Raw genomic sequence first — 15,361 nt, 5'->3', positions numbered from 1 at the left:
TTATGTATCCTGGAGTTAGTACCTAAGACCTGCTGCATGGCCGTTTCTACCCAGGATATGTCATACCACAATAGTCGTCCGGCTAATATGATTTGTATAATAGCTAAAATACTTGTCTTTGTTGCAATTAATATATTTTGAGCGTTTAACGCGTTAGATAAGGCCCCCTTAACCTACACCTGGTTTAGTCCCAGGCGCTGTTGTGGCTCCTCTCCCTGCAACCATGGACCCGGCACCCGCATTTGAATTCATGGAATGATGACAAGTTTCTTCTCTGTCTAACTGAATCATTTTCCAGGCTCAATTCCAATCCGAGGAGGTCGGTAGACACCTGGTGGATGTGGAGCGTCTGCTGCAGGCGCACGCCCTCCAGGAACTGCAGCTGGGGGCTCTGGATGACACCATCAAGAGACTGGCGAGAGCGGGGGCGGGAGACCACGCCTCCGCCGCCCAGCTCCGGGGCGCCCTGGACTCACTGACTGATGATTATACCGGGTGAGGGTGGGGGGTGACTGGTGCTATATATATATATATAGAAAATTATATAGACATTAGTCAACCAAAGTGAAGTTATTTGTGTTCTAAATGCCTTTTTGTTTCCTAATATATGTTTCTACCAGCTCAAGCCATTCTTTGTTTACAGCCCTGCTGATATATATATATATATAATTTTTTCCGTATGTGTAACTAAGTGTATATGTATGTGTTACATTCTAGTCTGGTCGCTGCCGCTAAGGACCGCAAGGCGAGGCTCGAGGATGCTAGGAACCTGTACCAGTTCCTCGAAGACCATGAGGAGGAAGAGGGTGAGATGTCTCATCAAGAGTACATTCAAAATAAAGATTAACACATAGCAGATATTACTTAATGATGATATATAACCTGGTTCTGGAGTAATGATATACAAAAAAATACATCAACGTACACACTGACAGATGTAATGAGTGCATGTATGAGTTAGGGCGTTCACCACTTGCGACTCCACTTCGAACGGACGGACAGTCAAGCACTATCCGGTGGACATAAAGAAATAAAAATCGACAAAAAAATAATACAAACATACCGGAAGAGAAGCTGCGGAAGAGAAGCTGGGACAAAACAATGTAGTGAATAAGTCCTAATGCTGTTATTCCAGGGTGGGTGATAGAGAAGCAGCGCATCTGCCGGGCGGAGGTCGCGGCCAAGGATCTGAGGGCGGTCACGGCGCTGAGGCAGAAACACACCGCGCTGATGCACGAGCTGCGGGCCAGGGACCTCGTGGCCCAGAGGCACAGGGCCAAGGGACAGAGGTCAGTACAATGACACATAACGCGAGCGCAGTCCTCGGACAAACAGTTTGCAATAACTTAAAACTACTAAGAAGACTATTAAATATGTTATTACTAAACAATTTTCTATCATTACAGATTTTTTAAGCAATTAACATAGCGCAAAGTAATTTTTATCCTTATTTTTTCTCTATATACTTCAAACTAATCTAATCTCAATGTATATGATACCTTGATACATTGATCTCGTCTGTCTCGTCCAGTCTAATAGAGTCAAAGCACCCTAAGAGCGGCGAGATCGAGCGCCGCCTGGCGTCTCTGGCCCAGCAGTGGGAGATCCTGCGCCAGCTGGCGGACGACCGGGAGAAACAGCTGGCGGACGCCGCGGAGGCGCATCAGGTGATAGTCGCATACAGTGGCGTTGATAATCATTATAACTTCCTTCCGGTCCAAGTGCTTTTATACGAGTGATTGAGAACTACCCTCTCCATAGTACTGTCATCCCGAGTATTCTACTTTTAAATTATAAGGAAACTTTATTCGTGCTACTGTTACAAGTCGTGGCAACCGGAATTCACAGTAAGGGGAGGACACACTGAAGCCACAGGCAAAGCGAAGAACTACTTTAGTTGCGTTCGTTAGAACGCTGCGTTAGAAGTTTAAAGCATTGAAACTTGTCAGTGCATACAGACATACTGATAAGTTTGAAGTCACAGTTTATTAATTGATGGACCTGCCAACAGTTCTACGGGGACGCCAACGAGGCGGAGTCCTGGATGAGGGAGAAGCGCGCTCTGGTGGCGTCTTCAGACTGCGGCCGGGACGTAGCCGGCGCGGCCGCCCTGCTGGCCAGGCAGCGCGTGTTGCACGACGAGCTCAGGGCGCACGGGGCCGAGCTGCGAGCGCTGGCGGCCGCCGCAGACAGACTCACCAAGAACGGCATCCACACACTACAGGTGATAGTTACATACACTCAACGGGATCCGACCCTACGACCTCCCGCATGACGCGGTCCAGCTTGTTACACTGAGAGCTTAATGCGTGGGACTTTACTCCGAAATTAGGTTAGGAAATTAATTGAATGTTTGTCTAAAAATATACATTTGTATGGGAATCACTCGTCAGTCACATGTGCGGTGTCACGGGACTCCACACACTATGCAGGTGCTGTAAGGTGCTCCTGGAGTAGCTCGTGTCATTTAGGGACACTTTCTCTGTATAAACTTCTTCATCATTAAGGTTTAATCGAACCCGGTCAGGTAGTTTCTGGGTGACGGTGCTGTAACCACGGAACTTTGTTATCCAGCTGCCTATGGAGGTGGAGTCTGTGGCCGGCGAGCAGGAGGACGAGTGGTCCAGCGAGTCGCGCCTGGTGCCGACCGAGGTGTGGGAGGAGGAGCCGGTCGAGAGGCTGGAACACCGCACTGTCACCGAGCAGAGGAGCGTGTCACAGGTACACACACACACAAACACACACACTTATCGAGAAAAACTCATGTACTTCATATAGTATCTAATTTAAAACGGACCAAAATTATAACAAAGTAACTATCCCTCCATCAACTACTCAATTTGTTTGAAAGTCATATTGTCTGGAAACTGATTTTGCGCCTGGAATTCTTATAAAAATAATTATATAATGAATCTGATCCAGGTGAAAGCTCTGTACGCGTTCAGCGGTCAGGGCATCTCGATAGCGAAGGGCGAGGTGATGTTCCTCATCAGCAAGACCAACCCCGACTGGTGGTCCGTCCGCAAGGCCGACAGGACTGACGGCTTCGTGCCAGCCAACTACGTCAGGGAAATAGAACCGAGAGTTGTGCCGGTGTGTATATATATATATATAATATCATAGAATTTGTACAATTCTATTTATCCGGTGGTAATATTCCAGGTCCAGGTCCGCCGTCCGGAGAAGGTGCGCACGGTGCAGCGCGTGAAGAAGACGGTGCTGGTGAAGCAGGTGGTGCAGGTGAGGAGGACGCCCGCCAGGAGGACCAGGCTCCCTCCGCCGGACAGACATCCGCCCGTCCAGCAGAGGATGGAACATATACAGCAGGAGTATGGTGAGGACTAGACTGAGAACATAACACGAGAAGAGTGGGGATGTGTGTGCGTGTGTGAAATATATAGGAAGGTCTAAAGTTTATATGTGATGGAAGGTGGTTGAGACAGTATATGCTGTAATGACCACACAGACTGGGGGGGGGGGAGATTAGGGGTTGAAAAATGATTACAAATAAGAGTAATAATAATATATATATCTCTGTTATATTGTAATATCTTTTGTCAAAGCACGTATACATGTCAACAGTATATATGACAAGGTAAAGTTTCAGTGATCACGTCCGTCTGTGTGTCGCGGCCGATCTCTGAAACGGCTCGGACCGTTTAACAGACTTCTGTAGAACAGCTGATGTAGAAATACAATTTTGTCGCATCTAAATTATAATAGTTGTATACAAACAGATAATAGGGTAATACATACACAGTAACGAGCTGTCCCTCCAACAGAGGAGCTGCTCAAGCTGTCCGAGGCCCGCCGTCTGCAGCTGGAGGACGCTATCAAGCTATACAGCTTCTTCGCCGAGTGCGACGACTTCGACAAGTGGATCCGGGACAAGGAGAAGATGCTGAGGACCGACGAGCCCCAGGACAGCGTGGACAACGCTAAGAGGATGTACGAGGTACCGATGCTGATATGTACTAGTTTTTGCGCGCGACTTTGTCTGCGTTACTTCAGAATTAGAAATGTATATCGAGCGGGCGAACTCTATCCCTCAGAGACAGTAGATAAGAAGATATCGGATTTGATCAACTTATAATTTTATTTCTTTTTGTATCGGATGTAAAGTATCCTACCCCCTTTCTCTTGTTCTAAGCTATCTCTCTACCAATTTTCAGCCAAACCCGTGCAGCGGTTCTTGGGTTATAAATAGTGTAACTAAAACGAGTTTTTATATGTAAAGATATATATAAGTTAGTTACGATGCTTTGTCTGTAGAAATTCGTAACGGACCTGTCAGCGGCCTCCAAACGCCTGGAGAGTATCGAGGCGGCGGCCGAGGAGCTGGTGGCGGCGGAGCACGGCCAGGCGGCGCGGGCTGCGGCGAGGAGGCAGCAGCTGCGGCAGCAGTGGGACAGGCTGCTGCGGCTCAAGCAGCAGAAGGAGAAGAGTCTGGAGGGGGCCTCCAGGTGACAGATGCCGATTAATATAATTTGCGTTTCGAAATTTCAAGAGTTAACAATGTTCCTACATATCTGGCAAAAGATATGCAATAATACATCTGGTACAAGTTAGTGGAACATGGATAAGGGAGGTGTTTTAAATATAGGTTCAGCTAACAGCTCATGGGGGAGAAGGGGTCGCCGGTTCACAACATGGGGATATCTGATCGGAAGCATTATAATATATATAGTCTAGCCAACTTTCTCATAGTCCATGGAAAACTCGAAACGCTGCGTTAATAGTACGAAGACGAAGACTTTGGTATTAAATGCGTTGTATGCACCAGCGTGGAGCTCTTCAACCGCACTTGTGATGAAGCGCTCGAGTGGATGTCGGAGAAGGAGCGCCAGCTGGCGGACGGCAGCGCCAGCGCAGCGGACCTCAGGACGGTGAGGGCGCTGCAGCGGAGACACGCGCAGCTGGAGAGGGAGCTGCAGCCCTTGCGAGACAGACTGCACACCGTCACGCTGCTGGCGGACTCGTGAGTACTGAAGTAGACTTACACTCAATTCCTATACACCACACGGAAATTTATGTCGTATTTCTTGGTAATAGAGTCTTAATTTCCAATAGGGCTCAGTTACAGTATTAATTAAACTACCCTCGAATGTTTAACAATATCCTTCAAGACACGTGTTAGACAGCTTTTATTTCGTCCTCTGGAACTGCAGCTGGACGCGTGTCATCCACACAGCTGTGATCAGATCGATTAGTATGTGTCCGATATGTAATGCCTATTAATTATCGCACGCAGCCTCTTGAAGTTCTACGACCGCAGCGGGTACGTACATCGTATATATAGCGTCGACATGTACCTCATGCACTGTGTCTGTGTCCAGGGTCAAGTCCCAGTATCCGTCGGAGAGGTCCAATGTCGAGGCACGCCAGAGACAGCTGTGCTCGTCCTGGGAGCGCTGCGAGGCGCAGGCGGCGGAGCGCCGGGCTCGCCTGGAGAGCGCTGTCGGACACCAGGTGTTCGCCAACGGAGCCAGCCAGCTGCAGGACTGGATCCAGGTAGTCCACACTCCGCAATCGGAGATTATAAAAATAATAGATACAATATGAAATAGATTTTCATTTATTTTTTTTATATAAGGTTTAATGTTACATATATATATATATATATATATATATATATAATAATTTAATTACAGAAAATCCGCTCCCAAGTATCGTCCGAGGTGCGCGCCAGTGACGTGGCGACCGCTGAGTCTCTGTTGAAAGACCACCAGGACGTGCTGGACGACATCAAGGCGCACAAAGACGAGTCAGTACACACTTATGGCTTGTACACGTCTCATTTTGTACACACAACATATACAAGTCTCATCATGTACAACGTTTATACTAATGTCCTTTTTTTCTGTACATTAATTTTATATCGTTGCCAGAACCAAGGTATAAATAAGGTATATTTTTATAACAAAAGTGTCTCAATTTACAAACTGAAATAAATACAGCGCAGAGCCGAGATTTATTTAAATTATACAATAGGAATGGCTTTCGGGAGACCTTGCTTAGTTTACCAAACAGAATTCACCTCATAACGAGGTCTAAGACTTTCGCGAGTATTATCAGATTACACTACGCGTATTTTATTATTTTTAAAACTACATACTCCCGACGTTTCGGTTACTTTTCAGCGACCGTGATCACGGGCGGACGAGATGTGTATGTCTGTCAGTTGGTCCTGTTATTTACCATCTAGCTCCTAAGTTTACCTCGGTTTAAAATCATCGGTAAAATTTTAATCAATCAAGAGCAAAAGTTTAAAAGATGAACCCGAACAAACAGATAGTTTGACAAATATTTTGTTAATCATATAGTTTAGTATATAACTGGTATTGTTTTCGTTATTAATTAATACACTCAGATTCACTAATTACATAGACGCTTTATATATACAGAAGGCTAGACAGCCTTCGCCTTGAAAGCGGACTAACAAGGTTCAGTGCTGCCATCTAGTTAGACTTAACCACACATATAACTCCATATTTAAATGTAACCGGTATCTAAGTGTTATTTACTTAAACATTGAAATAAAACTAACATTATTCGCGGTTATAAGTAGATAAAAAAATTAAAAACATACTCATTAGTATCTTTGACCTAATAATTTACTAAAACCAACAAATAACGAACTACCCCCAGGTTCAAGGAGGTGATCAACCTCGGCCAACAGCTGGTGGCGACCAATCCAGCGCTGACGGACGTGGCGGACACGGTGAAGATGCTGCAGCAGGAACAGGACGCCGTCATGAAAGGTGAGGGAACACCTGGAAAACTTGAAACAGCTGGAAAATAAATTGTAATCACATCGAAACAATGAGCTATTGTTATATATAACAAGACGCTCTGCAATTTAAATATAATACATATAACTTTCAGATAATTTATATGTAGGGAGGTTTGTTTGCGTATTAAATCTTTCGTAATATATACATATATGTTATAACATGTACATACTAAGATGTTATACAGTCTCTATGTTCTATAAAATTTTGTTTAACAAACAAAAGACTTCATTAAAATCATCAGAACATACTAAATGACGTATACAAAACCCCGTCCCTCCAGAATGGCAGGCCAAGGAGCAGGTGTTACAGCAGTGCCTCCAGCTGCAGAGCTTCAACCGCGAGGCGGATCAGATAGACGCGGCGTCTGGCGCGCACGAGGCTGTCCTCAACTACAACGACTATGGGGTTGTTATTATGGACACTATATGTTACCGAGGGACAGACGGACTGACAATAAATCTCGTAACACCTTAACTGAAATTAATATTATATATATATAGTTTATGTCTTAAATCGAAAGCAAAGTAATTCCTTAATATAGTTGTCTATCTATTTTTAACCATCCTATATCCCCAGTCGTCGGTGGACGAGGCGGAGGCCTACCTGAAGCGCCAGGAGGAGGTGGAGGCCCGCCTCAGTGCGCAGGACGAGCGCGTAGCAGCCTTCGCAGCGCGAGCGCACGCGTTAATAGTCGCCAAGCCACCGCACTACGCGAAGGAACAGTTAGTATTGAATTCATCATACCATGGATCCCGTGCGGTTCCGGGGCCATCGCTGCAGGGAGAGGAGCTTCAACAGCGCCTGGGACTAAACCAGGTGTAGGTTTAAGGGGCCTTATGTTAAGCGTTAATCACTCACCTCCACCGTCCAAGTTCCTCTCTTATTTCTTATAACACTCTGAAAACAATATTAAAATAGATAAAGGCCAATATCTCGTAGAAGTAACTTTAAGAATATCTTAAGGGTTCGTTCAGCTCAAGATGTTATGTACATACTAATGTGCACCTGTTACTTCTGTATCATGTCGTTTCAGTCACTTCTCCCACTAAACTATCGTGTCTATATATATGTATTAAATAACTCTTCCCCCAGCATCCAGTCCCGCTGCGACAGCGTGGTGTCCCGTCGGGAGGCAGTCCGGCATGCTGCAGCAGCCAGGAGACGAGCGCTGCTGGCGAACCTCGCGCATCACCAGGTACGGTACCTGATGAAGACTACTGACACACAGAGAACAGGCCCGGTCTGAGAAGTCACGGGGAATATATACAAATATATAGGGCAGATTATGTGTTTAAGGAAGTTGATGCAAAATGGTCCCTCGGTCTATGGTCACAAGATCAAATATCGCTTGGTACATTTACTGATGACAATTTATGACGTCACAAATGCACAGGGTAGTTTCCGTACAAACCTTTTAGTAGGTTATTTTAACTAAAAAATGGTTCCTTTATAAGGATTCATAAATAATATATATATATATAGGAGGCAAGCGTAGAAGACCAGGCTACACAGTTATTCCTAATACAATATATCTTTATAGCTGTAGTACACATTGCTATGTACACTTGTCTGTATCACTGTACAATTTTTTGTATTTATTTTAATAATAAGATTAAATCTAACGATAGAAGAGACCAGGTGAACCGTGAGCTGTGATATCAGTAATGGTTGTAATGTCTTGCAGTTCCTCGCGTCGGTGGACGAGCTGCAGACCTGGATACAGGACAAGACGAGGACCGCCACGGACCAGAGCTACCGGTAACGAACACACACACACACACGGTGGAATATAATAAACGAAAAACTTGGGAGTGAATTAGTAATGGCTGTGTTTAGTCCGATGAGTGAGAGAGACGGTTGCTCCGTCTCTTTCCCACCCTTCCCTCTCCCTCTCCCACAATCAAGGTTGTCAACGCATCCCCAACATCCATTATATTGTAAATGTCCATGGGCGACAGTTACTACTGCCCATCAAGTAGGCCAGTACTCATTTGCCGCCTTTCTTGTATAAAAACATAACAGAAAGCCATAAACAAAATAGATTGTATCTTTAAATATAAGGATAGAGAGAGAGAGAGAGAGAGAGACAAAGATAGTTTTCGCTTTAAACTTACACATAACATTATATATGTATATATAATTCTTATCTGTTTCCAGAGAGCTGGCAAACTTGGAGCGGAAGCTGCAGAAGCACGAGGCCTTCGAGCGCGAGCTCCAGGCGAATGAGAAGCAGCTCAGGAATGTTGAGAGTGTATGTTGGTTCATTACCTTAATGTATCTCATAAAGAGATAGCATATATACATACACTGGGACGCCTCACCAAAATATCTTAATTTGCTCTCAATTCACACCAGGCGTTCATATATAAAATAATTATTACATCTAACTCATCGGATCTTACTCCAACTCAAATTAATCCTCATCTTCATATCACAATCTTCTGCACCACCAAACCCCGCGTCAAAGTGGAAGTCGCTCACCAAGCACCAAGAGGATAATCGGATTACTTCTTTATATGGAAATTGGATTAGTTGACTGTCATTATACCTGATGCTGGAGGACGTGGAAGTGGGACAGGTGATGGGATCCGAGACTGCGAGTATTCATTTAAATTAAACTAGTATTTTCTGATATTAGTTAGGATAATATTGGTATCACTTAAAGGAAGTGAGTCACAGTCACAGTAGAAGATCACTTTATACTAGGAACTTCAGATGTATGGAAAATCATAGCAGTGCTTGTCATATTTATATCATGTTCCAGATCGGGCTCTCCCTCCAGAAGTCAGACCCTGGACACGCTGAGGAGGTGTCGTCTAGACTGCAGGCTCTGCAGGTAGCCTGGGCGGCGCTGGTGGCAGCCTCCAGGGACAAGGGCGCCAAGCTGAGGCAGGCCAGCCAGCAGAGGATACACAGACGGTAATATGACCCTTTATACTATATATTTCTGTCTACCCTCACATTTGTATATCTTAAAGGCTTGAAAATCACTTGAAAATGAAGACATTGATATTAACAACTGACAGTAACACTATCAGTAATTATTGAAGGTAGACGAAGATCTAGCCAGGAGAACAGATACTTTGTACAACCAAACAAGATAGGTGAACACAAGCTGTGTTTGACATTTAGTTAGTCACCAATGTAGCTATTGAAGAGGTCATGTTATAGTGGAATACTAAGACGCAGTGGCCTCTCGTGCGTGAGGGCGCGGGGTCGAAACCTGGCAAATACCAATGTGATCTGTTCCGAGTCATATGTACTTTCTAAGAGTATTTAGACACCACTGACGGACGGTGAAGGAAAACATCGCGAGGAAACCTGGTCTTATAATTTCAAATTATAAGATTGAAATCGCCAGCCCGTCTTGAGCGAGCGTGGTGATTAATGCTCTGACTTTCTCCATATGAGAAGAGGCCTTTCAGCAGTGGGCTCCGATAGGCTGGTGATGATAGTGTAATCATCCCCTATAATGTATTGAATATAGCTTTCTAATCACGATGACTCTTCTCCAGGTCCGTGGAAGACGCCAAGGCGAGGCTGGCTGAGGTGGAGCGAGCTCTGAACAGCACAGAACTGGGATCAGATCTGCGATCCTGCAAGCGACTGCTTCTACTACACCAGGTGTGTACAGAGAATACTAGTCATTTTCTGCGACTTCGTGCGTGTCCCCGCTCCTGTGCGGGTAGTAGTTGATGTGTATAGAAGGGTTATGTCCTTCTCAGGCCTAAACTGCTTTGTTGAATAGCTTCATCAAAATCGGTCGGGATAAATTACTTGTAAGACCAACATGTCCATACATACATACATCTTCGTAAACTGTCGCTGTTATAATATTAGTAGGACGTATATATATCTTATATTAAATAGCAAAATAAATATCTACAGGCTCTAGAGCAAGAGCTGAGTCAATGCGAACAGCGAGCGGAGTCCCTGGCGGCTCAGGGTTCCGACCTGGTCTCCAGCGGACATTTCGATGGCGCGGCCATCGAGCGGGACTCCGCCGCGCTGCTGCAAGCCGCCCGGGCGCTCCGTCCTCGAGCAGCCGAGAGGAGACAGGCGCTAGAAACTAGTCTACAGTGAGTAAACAATCATTTGTCACACAATATTCACATTACACGTATCAGGATCTGATTAAATTAGACGCGAATAAGGAAATATAACATTATATGAAAAAAAAACAATTAATGGTCCCAAATTCTTCACAGACTTCACAAGTTCGCCGCAGAGGTTTCCGGTGAATTGGCCTGGGTGTCGGAGAGACAGGGCGCCGCCTCCTCCACCACGCTCCCTGGGGACCTGCACGCGGCGCAGGCGGCGCAGAAGAAACACGCCAAGCTGCGAGCGGAGCTGGAGGGGCGGAGGCCTATCGTGGAGCGGGTTCTACACCGGGGCAAGGAACTAGACACGCATCCGCAGGCTGGCAAGGTGGAGCATACTTTTAACTCATCTTTTATATAACAAAACATTATTATACTTAACTCTGCATATATAAACTTAAATATAGTTAAAGTGCAACTTCTTATGCGACTTCCAACACGGTTGCGTTAAACGTTTAACGCTGAGGGAGAGAGAAAGATACACATATAGAAAGTAGGAGAGAGAGAGAGTGAGTTTGAGATTCCAAGCGCACGCGCATGGTATTTTCGCTATGCAGCGAAGTGAACAGCGTGAGCGTGGTGAGGTCAGCTGGAACACGCAGTCGCTGCACTCACTGTTCTATAATTACTTATTTAAAGCATTCATTATTTTTTTAGTTTAATTTGATACACATATGATTTTTTTTTCCCACTCCACGCACTATTAAACTAAAATGATCACATTCCAGATCAAGCAACTGTGCAAGGAACTAGAAGAGGCCTATTCCTCTGTATCATCAGCGGCGGAGGAGCGAGCGGCCCGGCTGGAGGCCGCGCTTAAAGCCCAGCAGTTCCTCCACGACGCGGCGGAAGTGGACTCTTGGCTGGCTGACAAAGCGGCGGCACTGGCTTCCGCTGACGTCGGCAATGACAGGCACAGAGCGACACAACTCCTCACCAGGCATAAGGTAACATATATATATATTCAATAAGAAGAAGTTGTCATTATTTAAATTTCTAAGACTTTCAATTAACAGACAAATATAATAATACAGAGTATATTGAGCATTAACTTATAATTCCTTTTTAACCGACCTCTACAGGCTGTGGAACTCGAGTTGGATACGTACGCGGCTATCATAGCGGAAATGGGTCACGTGGCGCAGTCGATGGCTTCCGGCGGTCATCCCGAGGGCGCCGCCCTGGTCACCAGGCACGACCAGCTGGCCGGCAGTCTGGCCAGGCTGCAAAGACTGGCAGCCAGCAGGCAGGCCGCGCTCATGGAGAGCGTCTGCAGGTTGGAGACACCCCATCATCACATAAACAGCACATCAGAGACCATCTCTGAACAAAACCACTGTATATACACGGGGCGCCTTAGTTTAAACCGTTTATAGCTCGAGAACAGCTGTACGTATCACACTGATGAGTGAAGGTAGTTTAGGACCAGGAGACTGACGTAGCGTGCTCTACATCACGGTAGATCGAAATTAGAATAAATAATAACTTAATGAAGCCCAAAATCTGCTTATTGACTGCCTACCTAACGCTCGGTCAGCCACACTTATCTAATCCTAGACTCGCTTATGACGAAGTTGCGGGCAAAGCCTAGTATATATATTAATGTAATAGGAAACAGGATTTTCATGTATGTCTGTCTGTCCTTAGACATGAATATCTGGCTGAGAGCGCTGAGCTGGAGGAATGGGTTGCGGAGCAGCAAGCGGCCGCCTCCAGCGAGGATTACGGACAGGATTACGAGCACTTACTGGTGAGTAACGAGACATAGACAGTGATGATGATAAGAGGGTACTCCACCATCATCGCACTTGATGATGAAGACATTATTCCGTTACATGCTCCAATACAAACAACTAATGTAGGTTTAAAATTTCACGAAAATCCGCTCAGCAATTCTAATGCACAAAACTAAAGAATTAAAGCGTTATTTGAACACCTACTACGTATCAGCTTAGTCAGCTGAAGTATTCATGTAAGAGGCCTAATCTCCCCGACCACAGATACTCCGCTCCAAGTTCGAAGAGCTCCGTCACCGTGTAGAGAGTGGGGCGGAGAGGTTCAACCAGTGTGAGGAGCTGGCCAAGAAGCTGGTCGCATCCGACAGCCCATACATCGCTGACATTGAAAAGAGACAGGAAGTGCTCGGGTGAGTGGAACTTGGAAAATGACACTTAAATACGTAGATATAGGGTCTTATTTAAATATTCAACATGTCCAATAAAATTTATACAATAATTATATATATTCCAGCGAGTCCTGGCAGCGTCTGGTGGAACAGATCCAGTCTCGGAGCCAGCGCCTCGCGGCGGCCGGGGAGATCCACCGCTTCCACCGCGACGCCGGGGAGCTGCTGGCGCGCGCCGGGGAGCGCAGGGCTCGCCTGGCGCCCGCGCCCGCGCCCCGCGACCTGCGCGCCGCCACCGCCCTCCTCCGGGACCACGACGCCGCGGAGAACGACATGGTCGCCATAGACGCTCAGATGCAGGTACTACGAGTTGCTAATGCTATGGCTTAAATGAAACTAATATTTCCCGGATTACTACGCGTATTTTATTATATAAAAAAATTACGTCCTGCCGACGTGGGTTACCTGGCAGCGGCCGTGATGACGGGCGGACGAGATCACGGGAGAATATTAGTTTCATTTAAATTAATACTCTCCAAACTCTTACTTAGATCTCGTAATGTTACAGCCTCCCAATGGATGTGGCCCTTTCTGCCTAATTCAGATTTTAACTGATATTTGTAGTATTTTAAGGTTCTATGTATATAAAACCTATTTCCAGGTGCTCCAAGAGGAGGGATCTCGTCTCCAGCGGCTGTGCCCCGGCGGCAACTCCCAGCAGATAGCGCTGCGTCAACAGGCGCTCAGTGAAGCGTGGCGGTCACTGCGCGGCGCCGCAGACCTCAGGAGGAAACTGCTGCACCAACACCTGGAACTGCAGACCTTCCTGTCCGCGGTGAGTACTGCCTGAATTCACTTCAATATTATCCAAAAATTTTAAGTTCCAATAGAATTTAATGTAAATGACTCCAAGCGTGTTTCATACTACGCCTTTAAGTTATTTTAGGACAGCATTTTTTTGCACTCACAGACCTCCATCCCGTCTGTAGATCACGGTAGCTACAAAGGGACCGAACCTCCCGCACCTTGTAGATATAGAATGATAAAAAATACGCAGTGCCCGAATAACTTGGACCCATTCAGAACTTAACATGTCACTTCAGTTATGCTAATATTTACTAGCCGTTATAAGGCTATTTTATTTATAATTAATTTTTTTTTTGTATACAAATCAATTACCACCGGTCTGCTGTGACGTGTTAAGCGATCTTTAGTTTTCTGTGGCTTTAAATCTTTTGTTTGTGCTGTATACAGATTTGATTCGATTTTAGATAAGTTTGTATCCAAATAGCTGAAGTCGAGTTAATTTGGACTGTTTTTCAGCTTTGGTTAATATTAATAGCGACATTTTATCGGATGTTATATTCAAAGTCGACATGTTTCCCGCAGGTCCGTGACGTCATCTCGTGGTCGTCATCCCTCCGCAGCGAGATGTCGTCACCCGCAGCTGCAAGGTCAGCAGCAGCAGCGCAGGCGCAGAGGGCGCACCACGACGCTCTGAGGGCGGAGATCGACGCCCGCGACGACGGCTTCAAGGACGTGCTGGCCAGGGGTCAGAGGTTACTGGAGGAGGAACATCCCAACTCCGCGGTTGGTAGACCTGTCTCCCTATAACTACACTTTAAAAGAAAATCTACCAATAGTAGATAGGAAAAACTGATATTATTCGCACTTACTACGCGTTTATAGTTATTTATAACGCATACTGCCGACGTGTCAGTTACTTCGCAGCGACTGTTATGAACGCGTGGTTAAAAAGTATATCAGTTCAAGTTCAGAGAACAGTCGGGAAAGTCTCATTAAATGTGACATAGCGAGGGACAGCAGCTCAGTGGCAGCTACTGAAGAGACCGGCCGCTGTTGATGTCAAACCTGAGTATTCACTGTTACCAACGGAGTCACGCCGGTACTGCACCCTTAGTACGGATGTGCGGTGACCTGAACACAGATCGTATAAAGTTCATATATTAAATACGTAGGTACCGTCACATGAGATTTGTATATGAAAAACTGCAAACTATCCGTTTGATGGTGTAGAGTTGAGAGCGAGCGTGGTGATTAATGCTCTGAACTTCTCCATGTGAGAAGGGGCCTTTCAGCGGTGGGTTCCGATAGACTGATGATGAAAGGATTATACTAGGACAAATATACCAACGCCTCCTCCAATAGCGCCCCTGCGCCCCGGGCTGGGGTCGGGCTGGTAACCCGGCTCCTGTGAAAGCCCGGCGTCGTCGGGGCGGTCCTAATTGCCGGGATCGCCTCCTTTCTCCGAGGGAGTAAGTCCGGTCTTTGCCAGGACCAGCCAGTCGCTGGTGTGCCCTGTCGCTGACAGATCCGGGGTG

At 46.0% G+C, this 15,361-nt stretch overlaps 1 protein-coding gene across 6 annotated transcripts in view; it reads left to right on the top strand.

Moving 5' to 3' along the window:
- Nucleotides 1–15,361, top strand: part of LOC116776761 (spectrin beta chain, non-erythrocytic 1) — a 59,117-nt gene that overhangs the window by 23,869 nt on the left and 19,887 nt on the right. For all 6 annotated transcript variants that reach the window (XM_061529019.1, XM_061529016.1, XM_061529015.1 and 3 more), the window contains 30 exons: nt 299–495; nt 718–806; nt 1,136–1,289; nt 1,532–1,667; nt 2,012–2,224; nt 2,575–2,721; nt 2,923–3,093; nt 3,163–3,334; nt 3,783–3,955; nt 4,273–4,463; nt 4,784–4,978; nt 5,337–5,511; nt 5,652–5,764; nt 6,649–6,761; nt 7,075–7,199; nt 7,371–7,516; nt 7,887–7,989; nt 8,479–8,552; nt 8,952–9,045; nt 9,559–9,713; nt 10,310–10,418; nt 10,683–10,873; nt 11,003–11,222; nt 11,623–11,841; nt 11,977–12,170; nt 12,542–12,644; nt 12,895–13,040; nt 13,145–13,379; nt 13,681–13,854; nt 14,409–14,609. In XM_061529019.1, coding sequence (XP_061385003.1) covers nt 299–495; nt 718–806; nt 1,136–1,289; nt 1,532–1,667; nt 2,012–2,224; nt 2,575–2,721; nt 2,923–3,093; nt 3,163–3,334; nt 3,783–3,955; nt 4,273–4,463; nt 4,784–4,978; nt 5,337–5,511; nt 5,652–5,764; nt 6,649–6,761; nt 7,075–7,199; nt 7,371–7,516; nt 7,887–7,989; nt 8,479–8,552; nt 8,952–9,045; nt 9,559–9,713; nt 10,310–10,418; nt 10,683–10,873; nt 11,003–11,222; nt 11,623–11,841; nt 11,977–12,170; nt 12,542–12,644; nt 12,895–13,040; nt 13,145–13,379; nt 13,681–13,854; nt 14,409–14,609 — 4,728 coding nt within the window. The remainder of the gene's footprint in view (nt 1–298; nt 496–717; nt 807–1,135; nt 1,290–1,531; nt 1,668–2,011; nt 2,225–2,574; nt 2,722–2,922; nt 3,094–3,162; nt 3,335–3,782; nt 3,956–4,272; nt 4,464–4,783; nt 4,979–5,336; nt 5,512–5,651; nt 5,765–6,648; nt 6,762–7,074; nt 7,200–7,370; nt 7,517–7,886; nt 7,990–8,478; nt 8,553–8,951; nt 9,046–9,558; nt 9,714–10,309; nt 10,419–10,682; nt 10,874–11,002; nt 11,223–11,622; nt 11,842–11,976; nt 12,171–12,541; nt 12,645–12,894; nt 13,041–13,144; nt 13,380–13,680; nt 13,855–14,408; nt 14,610–15,361) is intronic.

The sequence above is a fragment of the Danaus plexippus genome, assembly GCF_018135715.1.
Source record: "Danaus plexippus chromosome 29 unlocalized genomic scaffold, MEX_DaPlex mxdp_36, whole genome shotgun sequence".
Taxonomy (NCBI): Eukaryota; Metazoa; Arthropoda; class Insecta; order Lepidoptera; family Nymphalidae; genus Danaus; species Danaus plexippus.
The sequence above is the reverse complement of the archived record's forward strand: the minus strand, read 5'-3'. Positions and strand labels throughout refer to the sequence as shown.